The sequence below is a fragment of the Barbatula barbatula genome (assembly GCF_947034865.1).
Source record: "Barbatula barbatula genome assembly, chromosome: 13".
Lineage (NCBI taxonomy): Eukaryota > Metazoa > Chordata > Actinopteri > Cypriniformes > Nemacheilidae > Barbatula > Barbatula barbatula.
In genome coordinates, this window is record NC_136776.1 from 8,853,571 (window position 1) to 8,874,821 (window position 21,251).

At 37.3% G+C, this 21,251-nt stretch overlaps 1 protein-coding gene across 2 annotated transcripts in view; it reads left to right on the forward strand.

Annotated features, from left to right (window-relative positions):
* Window positions 1-16,843, forward strand: part of wwtr1 (WW domain containing transcription regulator 1) — a 33,316-nt gene extending 16,473 nt beyond the window's left edge. The window contains exons 2-6 of one of the 2 annotated variants that reach the window (XM_079471958.1): window positions 6,366-6,505; window positions 14,514-14,698; window positions 16,071-16,195; window positions 16,285-16,394; window positions 16,487-16,843. In XM_079471958.1, the coding sequence (XP_079328084.1) occupies window positions 6,366-6,505; window positions 14,514-14,698; window positions 16,071-16,195; window positions 16,285-16,394; window positions 16,487-16,668 (742 nt within the window). In that variant the 3' untranslated portion in view covers window positions 16,669-16,843. The remainder of the gene's footprint in view (window positions 1-6,365; window positions 6,506-14,513; window positions 14,699-16,070; window positions 16,196-16,284; window positions 16,395-16,486) is intronic. The other variant, XM_079471959.1, reaches the window with a different exon arrangement.
* The last annotated feature ends 4,408 nt before the right edge of the window (window positions 16,844-21,251 follow it).

Genomic DNA, 21,251 nt, shown 5'->3' on the forward strand with positions numbered 1-21,251 from the left:
TCATGATTTCTGGGCCTCACAGGTGCAGGACAGCTGCCACACCTTGAAGGTTGATCTTTTCTGTCTGACCCGGGTTTCAGCAGTGTATCCTGAGAGATCTATAATAGTATCTGAAACTTTAATGGAGACATTTGTGAGACTTTTTCTCAGGACACAGATGAGACTTTCCATTTGCTCTCCATTTAATCTCATTGATGTCTAGGAGAAATAACAAAGGTGATTTGGGTATTCACGTGTTACAAACTCTTCCCATAAAAGCAAGTTAACAGATGCATGATCATGAACTCTCACTTTGAGTTTTAGTCGCTGTCATCTGACTAGAGATGAGGGACATAGATTTCACTTTTTAAACATCTGAAAATCATCCTGATATGTAATGTAACTAAGTGCGGACAGATTCAGAAAAGGAATGTTACATTTCACATGTCGTAGTGTTCAAATGTACCGTATAAGCATTTTGTGTTTGGCAAATAAAACAGTGATTAGGACCAAAATAAAAGTAGTTAAGCTGGTTTATCACAGCAAACTTGTGTGGAAGAAGTTATTGAATGATAAAACACTCTCATACCATGGGTGCTGTAAGGGGAGGATTATCATGAGGATGTTTCTAAGGGACCACACACTTTTAGGACGCGACCCAGAACGCGGACTAAGGGGGACCTCGGAACGCCATCGGGAACTGATCAATACAATTTAGTCTGGACCTATGTGTGTTGCAACGGTTACGCACCTAGGCTGAAGTTAACTTCCGGTCTGTGTTTGTTTATCAATCTGGCGTACTACGCAAACTACAAAAGCGGTTAGAGTTAAGGTGATGAGTAGACTGAAGATGGGTTCAGGTTGTTGTGCTTATATCACAACAATTTCTTGAACGGTCTGGTAGTGTAACTTGATGTCACATTTAAGCAGGGCTGGGAAAGTAACTATTACGAAATGCATGCTTTTAAAAGTAATATGAATCGAACTTACTTTGGAAAACTAATAAGGATCACCAAACAGAGGACTTGCTTTCTTCGTCTTATTTGTTTTACCATTTTACATCATGAGATGTAAACCCATATAGACCATACCCAGGTAGCAAACAGACGTTGGGCCAACGTCAATATTGGTTGGTTACGTTGGCCCAACCTATCTGACAGAAATACAACGTTGGGCCAACGTTGGTATGGTCAGCTGCAATTGCCCACCACTTCCCTCAAATTATATATATACCCAGGTAGCAAACAGACGTTGGCCCAACGTTGGCCCAACGTTTGTTGTTGTGTTGGGCCAACGTTGGGTGCTGACGTTGGCCCAACGTAATTTTTTCCGTTGGGCCAACGTTGGGCCAACCATGTTATTGGACGGCCAGCAGACCTTCTGCCAACCTAAAAAATACCTTGCCAACCTTCTGCCAACTTAAAAACCACTAAAACAACATTGGGCCAACGTTGGGCCAACGTCAGCACCCAACGTTGGCCCAACACACCATTTTAAGATTGTTATATGGCCTATTCATTGTTGAATTGCATTAAAAAAGAACAAGCAAAAAAAAGAAACAGCAGAAAAAATGCAAAGCAAAGTAAAACAAAGTCAAAGAAATCAACAAGGAACCAAATATATATATATATATATATATATATATATATATATATATAATTATTAAAATAAGTACAATTATTAAATTATTAAAATAACCATTGGTTGTTATTATCTTAGCAGATAATTTTCTTTTGATGTTTATTGTTGTTGTTAAATAAAAAACCATAGTAGCTACACTTTTACTATAATAAAACCATTTTTATAATTTTTATAAAGTCTGTCCATTTAGAACAAAATGTGCATTTATGTAGAAATAATTGAACACACCCCCGGATGAAGATCTAAAAAGCTATGCTTTAAAAGCACAATATTTCTGTTTATTTTAATACAATTTAATGTTAAACAAGTTCTACCATCTTTATTGTTTTTAACATGTTGTCTTTTGTTATGCGTTATTAGTCATGTTCGACTTCATGATGACGTCAACGTATCGCGAGAGCGAGTCGAGAACTTACGCGTAGAGATCTAATTTCGAATCGCTCTCGCGATACATTGACGTCATCATCCTGTCAGTGCCGCATGAAGCCACACACACGTATTTGTGGGCGCGTGCGCGCCTCCGTCCTCGTGAGTTCAGAGTCAGATGTTTACCTCAGACGAGTTTCCGTTTCTGTTGTAAATTCTGAGGTAAGTTTTCATTAATTCCTGGTTAAGTTCACAGTAATGTTCATTTTGTTGTTAGTAATTCGATATGACTAAAATATTATAAACTTTAATGTTGACTGTTAGTGTAATCTGGCGGTTTGACTGAGCTTGTGACGCAACTGAGCTAATGTAGTTCATATCTTTTATTTGTCTTTATTTTCTTGACAGATGTTGACATTAGGCCTTCTTGACAGATGTAATGTTCATTTTGTTGTTAGTAATTCGATATGACTAAAATATAAACTTTAATGTTCACAGTAATGTTCATTTTGTTGTTGGTAATTCGATATGACTAAAATATTATAAACAGAGGTGCACTTCATCTTTACACTGCATTAAGATGTATAAAACATTTGCTACCCCAATATGGTGAATTTCTTGCAAAAAACCTTTGGGTTGTGTAATTAAAATAGAACTACACATCTTAAATCTTCTAAAAAGTTGTTTGTATGTTTGTTGTTTTTACAGGAGTATATGCTGCTGCTTCTCCTCCTCCGCTCCGTCTTCATCATCAAATAGCTTCAAATCTGCAAAGTTTTTTTGGCCTTCTTCCGCATTTTCTTTGCCGCCTTTTCTGTCACTTTGGTTCCTTGTTGATTTCTTTGACTTTGTTTTACTTTGCATTTTTTCTGCTGTTTTTTTGTTACCAATAAATTTCATTTTTATAACCAATTCAGTTTGTCTGTTGTTCTTTTTTAATGCAATTCAACAATGAATAGGCCATATCACAATCTTAAAATGGTGTGTTGGGCCAACGTTGGGTGCTGACGTTGGCCCAACGTTGGCCCAATGTTGTTTTAGTGGTTTTTAAGTTTGCAGAAGGTTGGCAAGGTATTTTTTAGGTTGGCAGAAGGTCTGCTGGTCGTCCAATAACATGGTTGGCCCAACGTTGGCCCAACGGACAAAATTACGTTGGGCCAACGTCAGCACCCAACGTTGGCCCAACACAACAACAAACGTTGGGCCAACGTTGGGCCAACGTTTGTTTGCTACCTGGGTATAGACCAAAAAAGAAGTCAGAACTGTGATTTATAACCTCAAAATTGTGAGGAAAAAGTCAGAACTGTGAGACCAAAAGTTGAAATTACTTAAAAAATTACTTAAACAAGAAACTCTCAAACAACTAGCACAAAACATGAAAACGATAAAGATTCAAGGTTACATTATGCAAATGTAGGTGGCAGTTTGTATAAATTCAGTCAGTTTGTCTTATAGACAGATATAGATAGATACATTTATATTATGTGTAATAGCTTTTCAGGACTGTACTAAATGAAATCGACATGTAATTTCTATGAACCCAGATCCTTCTTTTTAGGTAAAATTATTGTGTATTAGTTTATGTATTAGTTAACATGAAATGACATTTATTAAAATTAATTCTTGTTGATTTACTAATACATTATTAAAATTAAACGTCACTGTTAACGTTAGTTAATGCACCATGAACTAACATGAATAACTGTATTGACGTGACCTAACATTAACAAGGATAAATAAATGCTGAAAAAACTAAATTGGCAAATGTTAGCTAACGCTAGCAAATGCATTTAATAATGTTAACTTATAGCACCTTATTAAAGTGTTACCAAATTATTCTAATTAGCATATTCAGCAAGGGGTATGAAACGTATGACCAGAACTGTAGTTTAGGATGCATTTGCCCTTATAATTTTCACCTGTAACTGTCATTTATTACCACCTATTTAAAAGTAACTGTAATGAAATACAATTACTCAAATTTTGTGTTTGAACTGCATAACTAAGTTACATGTATTTTGTTACTCACCAGCCCTGCATTTATGTTTAGCCAAGTAACATTTCTTAAAAATAATGCTTGTTAGGCTTTAAAATTTATTTTATTTTGTTTGTTATCTAAAATAATCTACTCTACAGGGACTCTATTGTTATTGTTTCTTCGCTGAAGACTACCGGAAGTTAAGTTTGGGCCACAGTAATGTTTGTGTATGATGTTGCCGTTAAAACTGTCTATATGCTCAATATGATTTCCTGGGTCTGGTTGCATAAACTGCTTAGACTAGCCTTACCGAATTTTCTAGCAGGACTTCGAGACAACTCTGATTGCAATTTTGCTGACCTCATTCCCGGAAGTGAACGTTGGAACTGCAAACGCAGTTGGTCATCTGACCTCTGATCTCAGGGCAGATCGATCAACCCTTGACCCCAGCGAGACGTGTCTTAAACAAACTTAAAACAATTTTTACAACACATAATATGTATGAACATGAGTCTTAAAATATCCAGACACTGCTTATGAACAAATGCCTACGATTTAATAGCTACCATACAACGTTATCTTGCCGTCTCATAGTATAACATCACGTGGTAAACATGAGAATGTGATGCCTGGTTGACTGGAACGGATTGAGCTCGGAAGTCATATATTTCATGTCATAATATCAGAAAAATATCTGAAACGCCTTCGCTTTTAGGTGTGTCAGTAAATTTGCGCTAGCATGCCACTGAAATGGATCCACCATTTGCAAACTTAAACATATGTCGGACTCATCGGAATGAATTGAAAACGCTCGCTCAGTGGAAACGCACCGTTAAAGGTGTTATTTATCATGTCAGATGTGGGATCTTTCTGTTTGATATCTTTCTGACCGTCAAGAAATGTTTTGCCTGGTGTAAACAGTGCTTTTCAGTATAGACATGCGGGTCATTCTCACAAAAGCATTGCACCTTAATGCCAGTATTGATTTTAAATGTAACATGATTCTTTATTGTCCAATTATATATGATAAACGAAAACTTGCCTGGGTATCATTGCTTCTTTTTTTATTTTCAAAACAAGCTATGGCATTAACATTTCAAAGTGTTAAGGTAATGAGATTTTTTGTTGGACACTTTTGTATAAAAGTTTTTAAATGATTGCCTTTGAACTTGTAAGGTCTTGTTTTTTTGCTTAAAATAATAATATTTAACATATTTGAAACGCAGTTTTCATGAGATTCACCCATAACTCCAAATCTCCACAAAACTGCAGTCAGGGATTTCTATCTGAGTGTTTTTTCTTCCCAAAAGGAATTTTACCTTTTTTACGGATACATTAAAGACAGCGATACCCGACCAGACCTGCTGCTGTAGATCTCCCTTCCTGCTAAGTTCAGTTTGAACTCTAATCAAACACACCTGAACTTGTTCTTCCAGGTGCTTAGGTTAAGAAAAATCTCAATCTGTACACTAAAGCTCACCGCTAAACTGGTTTATGGTATCACTGAGATTGGAGTCATTCAGTAGCCGTCTGACTGACGCTTGTGGCCTTGCATGAAAAAATGCAGAGAAGCCAGAATTTCACGTAGTTGCAGTTTTATCAGAGGAGCGGTTCAATACGGCTGTAGGATGTTACTTGATTCACATCCCTCTGTTAAGTCCAGCTATGGTTGACAAATAAAAAGGCCAGGGGGCCTTTGCACAAAACATGCCCTGAAAGATGTGTATGCCACTGGCTACCAAAAAATGGGACAAACTTGATGGACAATTTGCGCACCTGCACGCAAACTCTGACCCATGCGTAATGGAGAGTAAGTGATCTCAAGTCATTGCAGAAAGTAAATGTTAGAAGAACAATTTTAAGTATTAATGCCTCACACACATTTAACTTCATCTCAATATCATACGTTTGATCCACGTTAATAGGAAGATTAAATCCAGCAGTGTTATCTGAGCTTGTATTGAGTGATGTTGGTTTCATAAACACCTTCTTGTAAAATCGAACTAAAATCTTAAATCACAATTCAATCTAAATACAAATCCACTTCAGGACCTGACCACGTATAGCCTGCTGTACGCCACCTTTACTGGTGTGAGTGAAGCCGAATAATACAGGCAGAATCATTTTAAGCTCCTCTTATACACACATTTGTTAAATATTTCACTCTTATTAATGGAGTTGAGCACTCAAGTGACGTCTAAAAGTTAAACAAAAAGATACATATATTTCTAGTGCATGCAATGCTTTGAAACACTTTTGAAGGGTTTTTCTGAACAAGCAAAACATGCAGTGGGTATCAATTAAATTGAAGATTATCTTCAAGTGCATCTTCATATATCTGATGAACAGAACAACATAAATATATGTTTTGAAGTGAACATATGTTGTGTTTCTCCTGCAGTCACATTGAGAAGATCACCACATGGCATGACCCCCGGAAGAGCAGGACATCATCAGTGAATCAGATGAGTGTCCACAACCAGACCTCCAATAACGGCAACATCCAGCAGCACTCCATGGCTCTGTCTCAACCCAACCTCGGTGAGTCGACATTACTCATGAAAACACACACATTTGACATCATCTAACCTCGCCGCTCAATGTCACATGACATTCACAAATTTCACAACTGTGACGTGGAATCAGGGTCATTTCTCCCCGCCACAATTAATGGAGGTTCATAGTCATCCGTAGATAAAGTGGATGTGTGCCGGTATGCAAGGATGTGGTTACTTTTAGTAAAAAAAGTATGAGATTGATTTATCAGTTGACCCCCATTTTCAGGAAAAATGTATATCTGTAGATTTAACAGTGTGAAGAAACACGGAGAACACATTGACAAAATACCTTGCAACAAACCATAAATATGTTGGTGCCATATATACGGCACCTCGTTACAGTCAACGTTTCATTTGCTGTCCTCAATCATAGTAAACATGATGAGCTGTAAAGAAAAAGATATAAAAAATTCCTGAAGAAATGAGAGAATTTTTCTGCTTTGTGTTTCTATCTTTACTAACCTAATATTACAGATATGTAATGTTATGTTAGCCAACGCCTTCATCTGTTGTTTTGTTGGTACCCGTCTGCCAGATAATCCCATCAATAGAATCAACCACATACCAGTAGTTCATTTGAATCCAGTACAATTCCCATTAAAACCATTCGATTTCTTTATATGCAGGGCATTGTTTTTTTTCTTGGATGTATAGAGGCGTATAGAAACGGCTGCTAAAGTGGCATCTATGTGTATATGTCTACGCTAATAACCATTTTATACACTTAAGCAAACCCTTAAACACTTTTGTCCTCAACCAAAAATCATGTTTTGACTTCTGTCTGTATACTGAGGGGTGGGAGCTTTAAAAGCTTGGCATAAGTTGACTTTCATGTGCGAGATGTTGTTTCCTCTGAATACTGTCCCATCACAGCCTCTTTCTGTACCCTAAATCACTTGTGGTTCAAATGCATTTGCCTGCTTGCTTTGCCCTTCCCAAATTCTGATTTGTAATGAAATGGAAAAAATGTGTACCTGTGCCTTGTTGGCAGTGGAGAAGCAGATTCCAGCGAAAGGGGGAAGGGAAAGAAATCTGTTTAAAAAGAAAAGAGATCATCTGCATACAGTAGACGCCTGAGCGGCACCATTTTATCATTTCACTTGACGAAAACCTTCACGCAATTCCTCGATCATATTTCACCCAAGAATCACAATAGAATGATTAAGAAACGGACATTTCTCGATCGTCTTGCATTGTGACAAAATGTTATGACATCTTTATATTTTATGTTATTGTCATTCATATTGTACAGTATTTGTCAAATATACAGTAAACGTCTTACTGTAAGACAAGTATTAATGTAGCACTTTGTTTAATAGCAGTTTAACAGATCAACGGTTTGTTCACAACAGTGTATAAAGTAGAAAGTGTGTTTCATTCATTCACATGAATCTAAACGGTCCAAAAATACAGCTTTATTTCCAACCGACTGAACCTGACAAAATGTGTAGTCAGCAACACATAAAGTTACACATTTGTATCATCTATTTTTTATATGATTATCATCATTTTAATTATGTAAAACATCTAAGTTTATGATGTTTGAGGTCACGCACACTATTTTGAAAATCAAGGTTATTTTACATAAATGTATGTATTTAATTTCAGATGTGATGTATAAAACATCATTGAGGTTAGTATTTTAAGTCAAGTCAAGTCAGGTTTATTTATATAGCGCTTTTTACAATTTTCATTGTTACAAAGCAGCAGTACAAGAAACCATATTGACTATAAGCAAAACATAAAAGGTTATGGAAGTCAAAACACAGGTCAAATATCAGACACACTATAAATTCCTATATGCAGTGTTAATTAAATAAGGCTGCGTCTGTCTATTTAAGCGCGTTACTGCATTTAAAGTAAAGCATTTTTACACTGACCTGTCTTACAATGGCCTCAAGCTTGACAGAACGTGGGACTGTGGAAACTTAAGTGTGAAAGAGCACCAGCACGTCAGTTGTGTGGGACTATTTTAGCTGATCTATGTGGATGATGCTGCACAGTGTTGTGTGTGTGCGAACATTAATGCTATCTCAAGGTGCAATACTACTTACGTCATGCACCATTTACGCAATAATACAAGACAATATATAAGATAATACGTATATTAATAGTTTATATTTGTACTTATTTATTTAGAGATTGTCTAGTAAGTTAACAGACAGCGTTTCTAAGTGTGTATCATATATTTATAACAGTGACTCTGGCTTTACCACACTCAGCAATTTGATAATGCACAGTTTTGTTTTAAGACTGGATTATAGTTTATGGTTAATCTGTCTAATATTGCCTTGGTTACCATGATTTATTGATTTTATTTATTAAATAATACAGAATATAAGGTGCAATATTGGTCAAAAATGCGCAATTACATTATTTTTAAAAACCGTTCAGCCCTAGATGTAATCCAACAGTGTTTGTCCACTCGTATGACGCTTCCTTGGTTATCTCTCAACCAATCCCACAATGCTTTGTGGCTCTTCCTGTGGCCTATGCAGTAGTCCTCCCTTTAGGAACTTGAGAAAGTGTTTGTATTTTCAGACTGACTTCAGACTGAGCCTGTTGCGTACATCATGATGGGCTCCTTTAACATTGAAGGATTATGGGTAATTGAAACGTTTTGTAGATGCCACTGTTTTTTTTTTGTTCAACGATTACAAAGAATGTTTTGTCTTTTTAAAGTGATTTTTCACCCAAAAATATTAACATTCTGTCATAATTTTCTCACCCTCATTTCAAAACCTTCATGACTTTCTTTCGAAGATATTTTGAACAGTGTTGGTAACCGCACAGCACTGAACCCCATTTACTTCTATTGTTTGGACACAAAACCAAATTATTTTCTTTTGAATTCTGCGGAATAAAAATATAATTCAGATTTTTGACAGAATTTAGTTTTTGGGGTAAACTATGACTTTAAAGTAGTAGCTCACTTCAAATGGTCCCCCATTGACTTTCCATAGTGGGAATACACATTTCTATGGGGGCAAAAAAGTGAATGGGGCAAATTTGTAAGTGAACTATCCTTTAAGTCATGTGTGCCAAAGCATCACGTACGGCCAGGAACCTCTTTTAAAGATTCATTTCAAATTTCTTTTAGATTTAATGTTGACATCAAGGACTAGTTTTGTCCTCTCATTCAAACCAAGAAGTACATCAGCTGTTGTGTGTTAAACCTTAATAACATGTAGTGCACTAGATGAAGCACACTTCTCAGATCATGAGTCCAGATCCCTGTTCTGGCTGCTGGCTGATCTCGAGCTGTTGTACTGTTGATAAACAGGAGAATTGCCCGAGGGTTTGGAGATGGCCGTCACCCCTCAGGGAGAAACTTACTTCATTGACCACAAAAGCCAAAACACCTCGTGGCTGGACCCCCGCATGCAGGGTGAGTAATGGCTTTTGTATAGCTGTATGGAGGCAAGAATCAGACCCGCCCCGTCCCGTCCCACCCCACAGTAACACACCCCAATCCCATAGTTCACCTGTGTGATCTCAGACAACATGTGTTCTCCTAATCTAAAATAATCTCCATATGATGATCATCAACTTGAAGATCTTTAAAATTAAATCATTAAAACATGAAGCGCTACAAAATAAATTCTATTGTGTCAATGACTAACAACAAAAGCTCATCTGATTCTAATTGTGTACCTTTCTGGCAAAATCTGAGCATTGCAATGATTGGTCGAGTGAAGCATGCGACATGTTGCTCTAGCTTCTCCCACACCAACTTTTTTGGTTTTTACAGTAAAAATCTGATTTATCAAACAGGTACACAAAGTGAGCTGTGCTAATTTAAGAAGGTACGTCGGTAATACATATCACTAATGGCGTAAATTAGGGCTGAAGGTTTTGTATACTTTGCACTGCATGTTATGGTAAATTTTGTCAAACGTGCAACCAACAGACAGACAGTTTCATTCATTTTATTAGTTTTATGTCAGGAAAGTCTTTCACAGACTTTCACAAAATATGTAACGATTAGAGTACACGTGCGTCTGTGTGAAAGTTTTTATTTTTTTTTATTGTTAGTGTGTGTGGGAGGAGCCTGGTGTCAGAATGTGAATTACATTTTATTTAAATGACGCTTTTCACAATGTGCATTGTTCCAAAGCAGCTTAAGGAGAACATAAAACAAACAGAAAAACACAGAAAAAGTATAAACACAGCGCATGGTGTTTATAGAACAAGCAGTAAAGCTAGTAAATAATATCTAATAAAGGCAGTCTCCCGGTGAGCAAGCCTGTGTCGAGGAACTCAAACTCTATTGATAAATAAATGGATGAAAAGAAACCTCGGGAGAAACAGAATCACCTGGGAGGGCCAGATCTCCTCTGACGTGTCACAGCTGCACTCACTGACTTTGATCAAACGTGACGGAGTACATGTTTATGAAAAATAGAGAGAGCTTATTATTTGTGATTTAGGAAATTTCATTCGTTGAAACTGTTTGAAATTGATCACAAAATAAGACAAAATTAGACCCAGACAACAGAGGAATGTTATGAGCAGGGAAAATAGTACTGGCATAATGTCACTGAGTGCAGCTATAACTTCAAACTGCTGTTACGTGATGGAAGCACCTGACCAATCAGTTCTGACTCTTTCTACTCTTTCTATCAAAAAATTCATAAACTTAGCTCTGTATACTGTGGTGGGCTATATGAGAGCAGTTTTATTACACTTTTGCTTTTTGTTGTCATTATTTTGTTCCAATTGCTTCCATTGTTTACCTCATTTGTAAGTCGCTTTACGAATATAAAATAAATGTAACTTCACAAGTTTGGGAACTTTTGACTGGCAAACCAAATGGTATCTCCAAAGTCACAAGCAAATACACATGCATTTGTGCAGCGAGCACACCATCACAGAGTTTTTTTGTGCTGCCAGTTACCCCTTTCTGGTCCTAAACTGATGTGGTTTTCCAAGTGCAAAGACATGACGGCCCAGGTCTAACCACATAGACTTTTGGTAAAGCTAAGACATTAATAATTTTTATTTTGCGTCGATTTTGCAGTCACACAAATTAAGTTTTGTATTAAGGTTCAGTAAGATTTCTTAATGTTAGTCATTGCCTTTCGGTGTGGGGCATTTAACAATAACAATCAGAGATTGGAGGTATGACCATAAACATGATTCTTTTTTTTATGTTTTTCGTTGCTTTGTGCCAGTCTCAAAGACAATTGAACCGATGTGAGTCAATCACGGAATAAAAATTCGAAAAGGAGTCGAATTCCCTTCCCTACTGAGCAGTTTCACTCCCACTCAAAATACAAGTGAATTAACCAACAATATGACGTGTATTTTTCCATTTAAACACGTGTCTCTTCAGCATGTCTTGTTTATGATTAGAAGCTCAACGGTGTGAGTTTTTAAAGGGAATATTTACATCATAGAAAGAGCAGTAATTCACATGAATATATTTATAATTGTGATGTGGAGGCATCTCAAGATGAAATATGACTTGAGTTTAAAAACAAGACTAGTAGGGAGATATAAGTGCTGTTATGAAGTGTTATTGGACACAGGATGCACAGGTTAATGCCTGTTCCTGTCCTCTTGTGTTTTCTGCTGACCCCGGTGGACAGATGATGGCGTTTCATGGAAATCAATGACACAAGAAGCTTATTGTTGGTGAGCCTTTAGCAACACTCCCTCTTTCGCGTGCACGTCATGAATGCTCCACCCTGTTATCGTGACTTGCGTGCTCTTTCGTTGTTCAGCTCACATGTGTTTCCTATCATGATGGTTGTTGTGACAGTCAGATATCAGGGGGGCTGTAAAGCTTTGGTGGTTCACATCTGGTGATGTACTGCAGATGTCTAAACACAATGTAACCGAGAGCGCAGCACACTTTTCATTTGAACTCTGAGGTGTGGTAACGTGACCAGTCAACAGGTGAATCTCAGGACACCTGATCGTAACAAAACAATAAGATTGTATGCAAGAAAATAGTATTTTTAACTAGAACACGTGAGGCCTTTGCAAAACTCAAGCCACAACATTACAATTATTCGAACATGTTTTAGCATGATGTTTGCGTGTTTTAACCCGATGCTAGAATGTTTTGTCAATGGCTGTGTCTCGTTTCGGAAGGCTGCATACTCCGGAGGTCTCATTTGAAGCCTGCTACGTTATCAAAGCTGTCTCGTTTCATAAAAGCAGGTAGGACACTCAGTATGCAGCCTGCTAATGCGTCCTACTTTCACAAGAATTCTGAGAACTCATTTTAAAACTAAAAACTTTTTTAAAAAGTTGAGAATCCTCCGCATCCTTTAGAGGATGATACCTCTGGAGGACACAAAGCCTTTAGCTAGTTACTAGGGGTGGGAGAAAAATCTATAAACCGAACTATCGCAATTCTGTTTAAAACGATTTTAAAATCGATTGTTTTAACCCAGAATCGATTTATATTTAATAATTTAACTTTTCCTAAGAGGTTCTGGACAGAAGTTCATCTTTTTTTCCAGCAGAGGGTCAACCCTCTTTCAGAATTCTTTCTATAACTTTTATGTTTTAAATCCAGATCTAGACTGCTGCCATTTTCCTCCTGGTCACACAAGGGCAAAACTGACAAATATATATTCAAGTGCATATATATATGTATATATTCTTTTTTGAGAGCTTTCAATGTGAACGTACTACTCGGACTATTTAGACTACAAAGTGGCGTAGAATAGTTCATAAGTGTGCGTTTTGGGACGCACCTAATGTATTCCAAATCTCAGACAGCACACAACTGTTCGGAGTTCTCTTTCACGTCATCTTACTCCTAAACAGACATATCTACACAAAATGATGTCCAAATGCCCATATTGTAATGTATCCTTGTGAAGATAGTCTGTAATGTGAACAAAAACGGTTTGAGAACAGATTGGTTGAGTCAGTGTTGTTTACAGTTTTCAGAAAATAAGCCACAAATGGTTTGGAGATGCACATGTCCTCCCAACTCTTATAAAATATCTGTCTGAAGATTGATTTGATATATAAATAATTGTAGTATTTGTTGATCTGCCTTTATACTGACTTTGTACTATAATGCAAATCTAATGTGAATCCCCATTGTGAATAACAAACACATCTGGACATTGTGATCAGAATGAGATGTTTTTCCTTACATGAAGTTGGGATGAAAATATGTTATGAATTAACATCACAATTCAGAGATCACACTGGTCCTAAAAATGGGATTGTCTTTGTGTTTTCTTTACTGCAGTGTAATATCCTTGTGATATTGGGCAGTGTGTGTTGGACTAAGGTTAATACTGATGATAGTAAAGGACAACTTTAGGTCCCTTCATCTCACCATAAAAGGCAGTGTTTGTTTCTCTTCATCTCACGCTTGCCAAATCCTCCTTCTCATCCATAAAACTTATCTTTGAAGATCTTTCTGATGTGAAGAAATGTTTGCAAATCTTAAAGAAAGCAGAGCGCTGCAGTGAAGTTTCAGTTGTAGGCTAGAGTTTAATGCAGTAAATACACACGTCTGGTGGAGTGTGTGTTTTAGTCCTGTGGTTCATTTGAAAAAGTTGAGAATCATTTGAAGAATGACTAACAGGGAAACTGGTGAAGTGTTAGTTAGGTTTTTCTTTTTAGCAATTTGCAATGCATTTACGCTGGAACTATGATTCACACAAGGGACATATTTCAGTATGTTGCTTTGTTTGGATACACACACGCATGATCTGAATAGTGTGAATGGTTGGGCAGAGATTTACTATTACTTTTCCAAAGCAAAGAATACTGAACTTTGAATTATAGGGGTGAGAAACGCTGAAGTGGCAGGGAATAAAGACTCTTAGCATGATGCTCCTGAATGAATGTTTGTTTGTTGTCACGTCAAGTTAAAAATATATATGTGTTTTAATGGTTTCCTGAAATACAAATTGGTCTCGCAGAGATGACACTATGCTGCTTGCAAGATCAAGAAAGCTTTGCCATTTTTTCTCCCTTCATGTAAAGCATGTTCTTTGTGTATTTTCTCGCAGTGCTGAACCAGCAGGCACATCAGCAACACCTGCAGCAGCCCCAGCAGCCGCCACAACAGCAGCAGAGCTCACAGTCTGCCATGATGAACATGAGCGCCCAGCAGCACCAGCAGAAGATGAGACTGCAGCGCATCCAGATTGAACGAGAGCGAATTCAGAGGAGACAGGAGGAGCTCATGCGACAGGTGAGTTACCAATCAGAATGGCTAAAATACTTGCAGAATAACTTCCCAAACAGGTCGTTATGCCCCCAACTTGCGATTGAATTTTTATGCTGAAACCAGGGTTTCATAAAACTTTTAAGGATGGTGGCAAACAGAACCTAATGTGCGCATGTATGCTGAAAATAAGATTGGCCCCAAAATAGAACCTTGCGTAAATCACTTTAAGAGGCTCCATATTGCCCCCTCATTAGAGATAACAAAGATTCAAGTAAAGTGCTGACATTTAATGGGAGCACATCTGGATTTGTAGCATCAGCTTAACCTAACAAGACTGTTGTTGTTTAGAAAACTTAATGTGTTGGTCATGTTATGGTGTTATTTCCACCCTCTCTGCTTACAATGGGGCCGGATTGGGCAACATTTGGAGAAAAACATATAAGTGATATGTGTGTCTCCCAGTGTAAACTCATTCAGGTCCACAAAGTTTTTCATCCAAACAGATAATTCCTCATACCCACTTTATGCCAGTACCAAACCAAACACTCGCCAATTTGAGGGGAGTTAGCCGTTAACATGAACAGCAAAGGAAGAATGTTTCTTGTTGCCTCAAGTCCTGCCACGAGTAAAATGAAGTGACTCTTTGGTAGTATATTAAACAGTGACGCCCCCTAGTGATGTTGAAGTGTGTGTTTATGCCATTTATCAAAGCTCGGGGGTCATCGTCCTTCTGTACCTTCAGTTTCAGAAAAACACAAGCAGGACAGTTTACTAAAGCAGACGGACCTCACACAGTGTGTTTATATGGAAAATTTCGGACTCTCCTCTGACTCGAGTAACTTGTGTTTTATGTGCTAAGAGAAACCATGTCGCTTGCAAGTGTTTGTAGAGGCCATGGCTGAAAAAAACACCCATTATAAAAGCGTTGACTCAGTTTCTGGTACTGAATGTTTTCCACAGTGAATTCTTGCAGCTGTTTTTGTGAACACACTCCACCCTGAAACATGTGCCAAGAGACACTGATCTATATTCAGACCTGATCCCTGATTCAGACTGCCAAAATATCTGTGTTGAAAGTTACCAATTCTCAGAGGTTATAATGGGGGTTTTAAAAACCACAGATTGTCATATTGCTTGAATATGAAATTGAAATAAGACAAAAATGAAACATGTAATAATAGAAGAAATTAACTTTTTGTTTCGATTTTATCACTGCATGAATTATCTGGGCCCTCCCCTTTAAAGTAACAAAAACAAAGCAATAACTTTTAATAAAACTGAAACGAACTAACAATAAGACCAGGAACATGCATTAAAGTGATATTTATTTTGTTATGACAATTTGAGCTCTCTTGTGAATGTGGTCAGGTTACAGTGTTTGTCTTTATTTCTCCAGGAGGTGGCGCTCCGACAGCTGCCCATGGACTCTGAAAATATGGCACCTGTGGCACCTTCCATCAGTTCTCCGGCCATGACGCAGGGCAACATGCCCACCAACAGCTCTGATCCCTTCCTCAACAGGCAAGTATCCTCATTACCAGCACACTCCATGCATTCAGATTCTGCTTTACTAAGTGTGAAGCTAAACACACGTGTGTTCGTGTTCACAGTGGGCCGTACCACTCGCGAGAGCAGAGCACGGACAGCGGCCTCGGCCTTGGCTGTTACAGCATCCCCACCACCCCTGAGGATTTTCTTAACATGGAGGACATGGACACAGGTACAGCAGAGAGTATGACGTCACCACACCACTAACATATCCGCGTGTGCCGTCAAGGTTTGATTTTTGAACCTGTTGTCTTCTCTCCACAGGTGACAACATGGTGCCGGTCAGTATGAATGTTCCCCAGCAGAGCCGTTTCCCAGACTTTCTGGACTCTATGCCCGGCACCAATGTGGACCTGGGCACCTTGGAAGGTGCCGACCTCATGCCCATCCTGAATGATGTGGAGTCGGTCCTGAACAAGAGCGAGCCATTTCTGACCTGGCTCTAGACTCGCAATCAAAGAGACTTTAAACATATCTAGAAAATGATCTAAACAATCCGCTTCTTCCATTAGTGTCACTTTTGTAAGCATCAGTTTGTGATGCTGAGTCATAGAACAAAACTTACCAAAGTGTTTAGCCTGCGATCAAATAATCACGCTTCAATGAAAGCCACAGTGGTGCAAGACTTGTGTGGTTTTCTGTAACTGATGTAGGATAGATTGATTCTGATTTTGTCACAGGTCAAGCGGCAACCAAACAATCTCTCTGATCATGCTGAAAAAGACTCTTCAGTAAGCCAGACTGTCGAGCATTTACAGTGTGAATCTCATGAAACCTGTCAGGAACGGGGAAAAAACAGACATAAGAAATTATATGACATATTATATATATATATATATATATATATATATATATATATATATATATATATATATTATATGATAGTTTTCATCATGACATTATAATCACAATTTAGCACATATCCACCCTATAAATTCTGGTAAAAAACCTCATTACCAGAATGTGATAAGATTTGAGATTGAACATATGGTATTTTGTTGATTTAAACGTGTATTACAGTTCATTTACAGTACAAATTACTGTAATTGAATCAGTAGTAGTTGCAGTTGTACGATTTGAGCTGAAAATGAGTTGATTTCGTTTTTTATTTAAATTTTAGGCCAAAATGTGACGACACGTTTATATGAGATTCACCCTACGGAGATGATTTTATACATGATTCAGTACCAAATCAAATAGCAGCTGTGTACATATAAAACAAATGACATTATAACTTTATATCCAGCACTGAAATATTTCAGTTTTGTTTTAGATGTTTGTATTCACATTTATTCCATTTTAGTTATTGTGTCAAGCAAGCTTATGATGCTACAGTTTGCATTTGTAGACAAACGTTTTATATCGTGTATGTTTTTTTATGTACTGCTACAGTATTCTTGTTTTGTATACTGTAAAATACCAGCTCTTGACATCTGGTGCATTTAATTAGTTTGCAGTTTAGTATTTATCAAGAGCTATGAACTTTTTAAAAATAGGTTTTAGATTTTTTTTCTTCATACATTTTAAGCACTACAATACAGCAAGTTTCAGCGATACTGATCTGACCATTGAAGGTTTTAACTGGGTTGCGATGATTACCTTGAATAAAAGTCTGGTCACTAACACCATGTGACGGTCAAACGTTCATCTGACAGGAGAAATATTTCCCACAAAATCTTCATAAATTAAGAACATGAGTACTTTCTGAGAGCAGAGGGGATTTTTAATTATGAAACACTCAAACCCGATTATTTTGGGGCCAACACAAGGTTTTCTTTATTTTATTAGCCCAGCTAAAATCCAGTTATACCTATATACATACATATAACTGTATTTTATTTCTACACAGGTCAAATTTTTGTAATGCATGTGTGATCTGTTTGATAATTACAGAATTGATGTGTGTATAAAAAACCTCACCGTCACTTCTTTGTGTATGGTTATTTTATATATGATTTGCTTTTGAGGATTGCGGAGAGTTGCTTCGAAGGTTGGGTGAATTTTAAGATGAGAGACACTAGGTCAAACTGAGCTCATGACGTCCTTTGTAAGGGCTGAGCGGTGAAGTACTGGGTCAGAACAAACTGATACAAGCTTTACTTGACCTTCCTCAGAGATACACTGTAACATTGAAAAGAACAGGAGCCCACATAATGGAGCTGTGGGTTTCATCAGTGTTGGAGACGCTTTGATCAGCGAGAAATCAATACACAACTTTGGTTTGTGTAAACGTGTGTTGTGTGGTGAGAAAAAATCTGTTTATGAGACACTACGTAATGTAGTACAATACACTTGGAGAGCATAAAGAGGGTTTTCATAAGTTTACCGACTCTGACAACAAACAGCGTAACATGGATGTGAGATATAACTTCTTTGAAATCTCAGAAATTGTCAGCAAAATGAAAAACAGAAAAGAATAAAATGTTTAAATTAGCATGACTTAATGCCTTTGGGTTTTACTTGCACTGACTATGTATTGACTCTTGTAATAATTGTTGGCCACCTACTGTAGTTGACTTTTCACACCAGCACTAATGATGTTTGATTCTGACACTAATATGCTCAGGTCCCCTCCATGCTTTTCTGGGGTGACTACCCCACGACTAGCAATAGAAGCAAATCAGTGGAGCTGCAGTGTTTGTTTATAAATGTCACTAGAGCAACCAAAGCCTTCTAACTACCTCAAAACAAAAGACTCGTGGCACACAGCAAAAGAATCGCAGGCGCTGTGTATGCAGCTTAAGTGCTGCCCTCGGGATAACAGGTTTTTATAGACCTGTATCGATAGTGAAGAGTAAATTATTCAATTGGTTCTAATTCAAAAACAGTTTTCAATTAGATTTATCTCATTTTGGAACCAAACTCATCAAATATAGTGAATGCTATATGTAACTGAGTTGGGATCTGTCACATCTGAAGATCCCAAGGGCTTGACATTTATTATTATTATTCAAATATTTTTATTGGGTTTTGAATTGTAAACACTTGTAAAACAATTAAATGATCCCCATACAGCAACCCCAACATACACAATACAGTTTTTCTCAATTGTTTACACACATTTTCTGAAAGCATGCCTCATATTCTCAGAACTCTACACACAAATCAAAAAACACAAACACAATGGGCAAAACCCCTCAATTCTCCTGCAAAATGAAACTTTAGATTCAAAACAATGTTCTTTCTTCTCAAAATGGTATTTTGTTTTCAAATGACACACACAAACCATCATATGTATAAACATTTATAAGAACCAGTTGAACACTGATGTGCTCTATATAAAACACTATAATGAATGGAAAACACTTCTCCGTTCATCATAATGACTTTGCTCTTTATTTGGTTCAGTGTTACACTTACTACAGACAGTACATATATAAGTGTGTAGTAAAATATTTTTTGTATATATATATATATATATATATAAAATATTTTTTATAGTCAGAACACACAAATACACAATAACAAATATATTTTATTTTTCCAACAAAAACAATGTACAGTGTACATCCCAACCAACGCAAAGTTGCACATACAGTGGTGAACAACAGAAGAATTTACTGTATACAGTTACAGTAAAAAAACGATGCTGCATCTTCTCTTCGGTTTGGGTCTGGACACAGCACCTCATCCACATCACAAGCAATGTTTTTCAGTCCAGCCATGAAAAGCATCAGCTGCTATATCTCGACATGCATCTTCCATAGCTTGGAGAAGGGGTTTACACATTTGTGACAGGTGTTTGCCCATGTGATGAGTCAGTGTTCATATTTGAATGGCAGTGTGTTCCTTGTGAAAACAAGAGATTTTTCTGCCCGAAAATTGTGCCAAATGCAGAGAATTGTGTGTAGTGTTTTGAAAAAAGTGTGTTTTAGATCTGCAATGTGAGTGTAAAGCAGGAATTGTGCTTGTAGTTTAGCAGAATTGGTTCAGGGGGTTGGTGAATGAGTTACATGTTGTGGTCATTGTGTCTCAAGTACCAATATTTGTTTGTAAACAATCGAGAAAAACTGTAACATTGTGGGAGATCTAAGCTTAATCAAGCAATAACTCTATAAGACTTTTAATTTCCAGGGTAAAGAATCAATGAGATTTAAGATCAGCCAAGCAGTATGTTGTGTACAGTTTGTGCTACAGTGTTTTCTAAACAGTTTGTAAATCAAAAGCAGGATCAGACCTTGAGACTATATTCCTGTATTTCAGGCAGTCAAATAATATATTACTTTTACCTATTATTATAAACTCATTTAATCTTCTTATTGTGAACATTAGTTCACTTTGTGCCAGATATTAAAACTGTAACACAGGCCTTCTGAAAACACTTAAACACTTAAATGACTGACATACCTACAGCTGACAGTGAATACCTCTCTGTGGTAGTGCCTAAATCTGCCACACACCAGCTGTCCTGCAGGGCGGCGCCAGCGTTCCTCACCTGCATGTAGAAGCTGTGGCCTGGTGGTTAGAGCGTTGGGCTTGTTATCAGAAGTTTGCCGGTTCGAATCTCAATGCCAGCAGGTCATGACTGAAGTGCCCTTGAGCAAGGCACCTTACCCCTGATTGCTCTGCAGTAATGTGCCACTGAAAAAAAAAACTACTTGTAAGTCGCTTTGGATAAAAGCGTCTGCCAAATGAATAACTGTAAATGTAAATGTGACTGGACCTGCGCCCGTATACTGTGAGCAAACTAAAATAATTTATTTAAATATCTATATTAAAAAAATATTGTGAGGAAAAAATTAATTGAATACCTGAATCATGTTTTTGATGTTTGCCACCCTCTGATGAGGAGAAATGTGCAAGGTCTTACAAGAGCCCTCAAACACAATGGAGAACCTCATGATAGTGTCTCTCTCCTGTGTGTATGTGCGTGTTCACCAAGAGATTTATTTATTTTCGCTGTCCAACAAGGTCTCGGTCAGCGCATCAATAAAACTTTGGGCACAGAGGAAGGTCTTTGATATTAAAAGAGCATCTTTTGTAGACTTTTACAGAGTTGTCTTTGATCAGTTTTACAAAGTTCCAATAA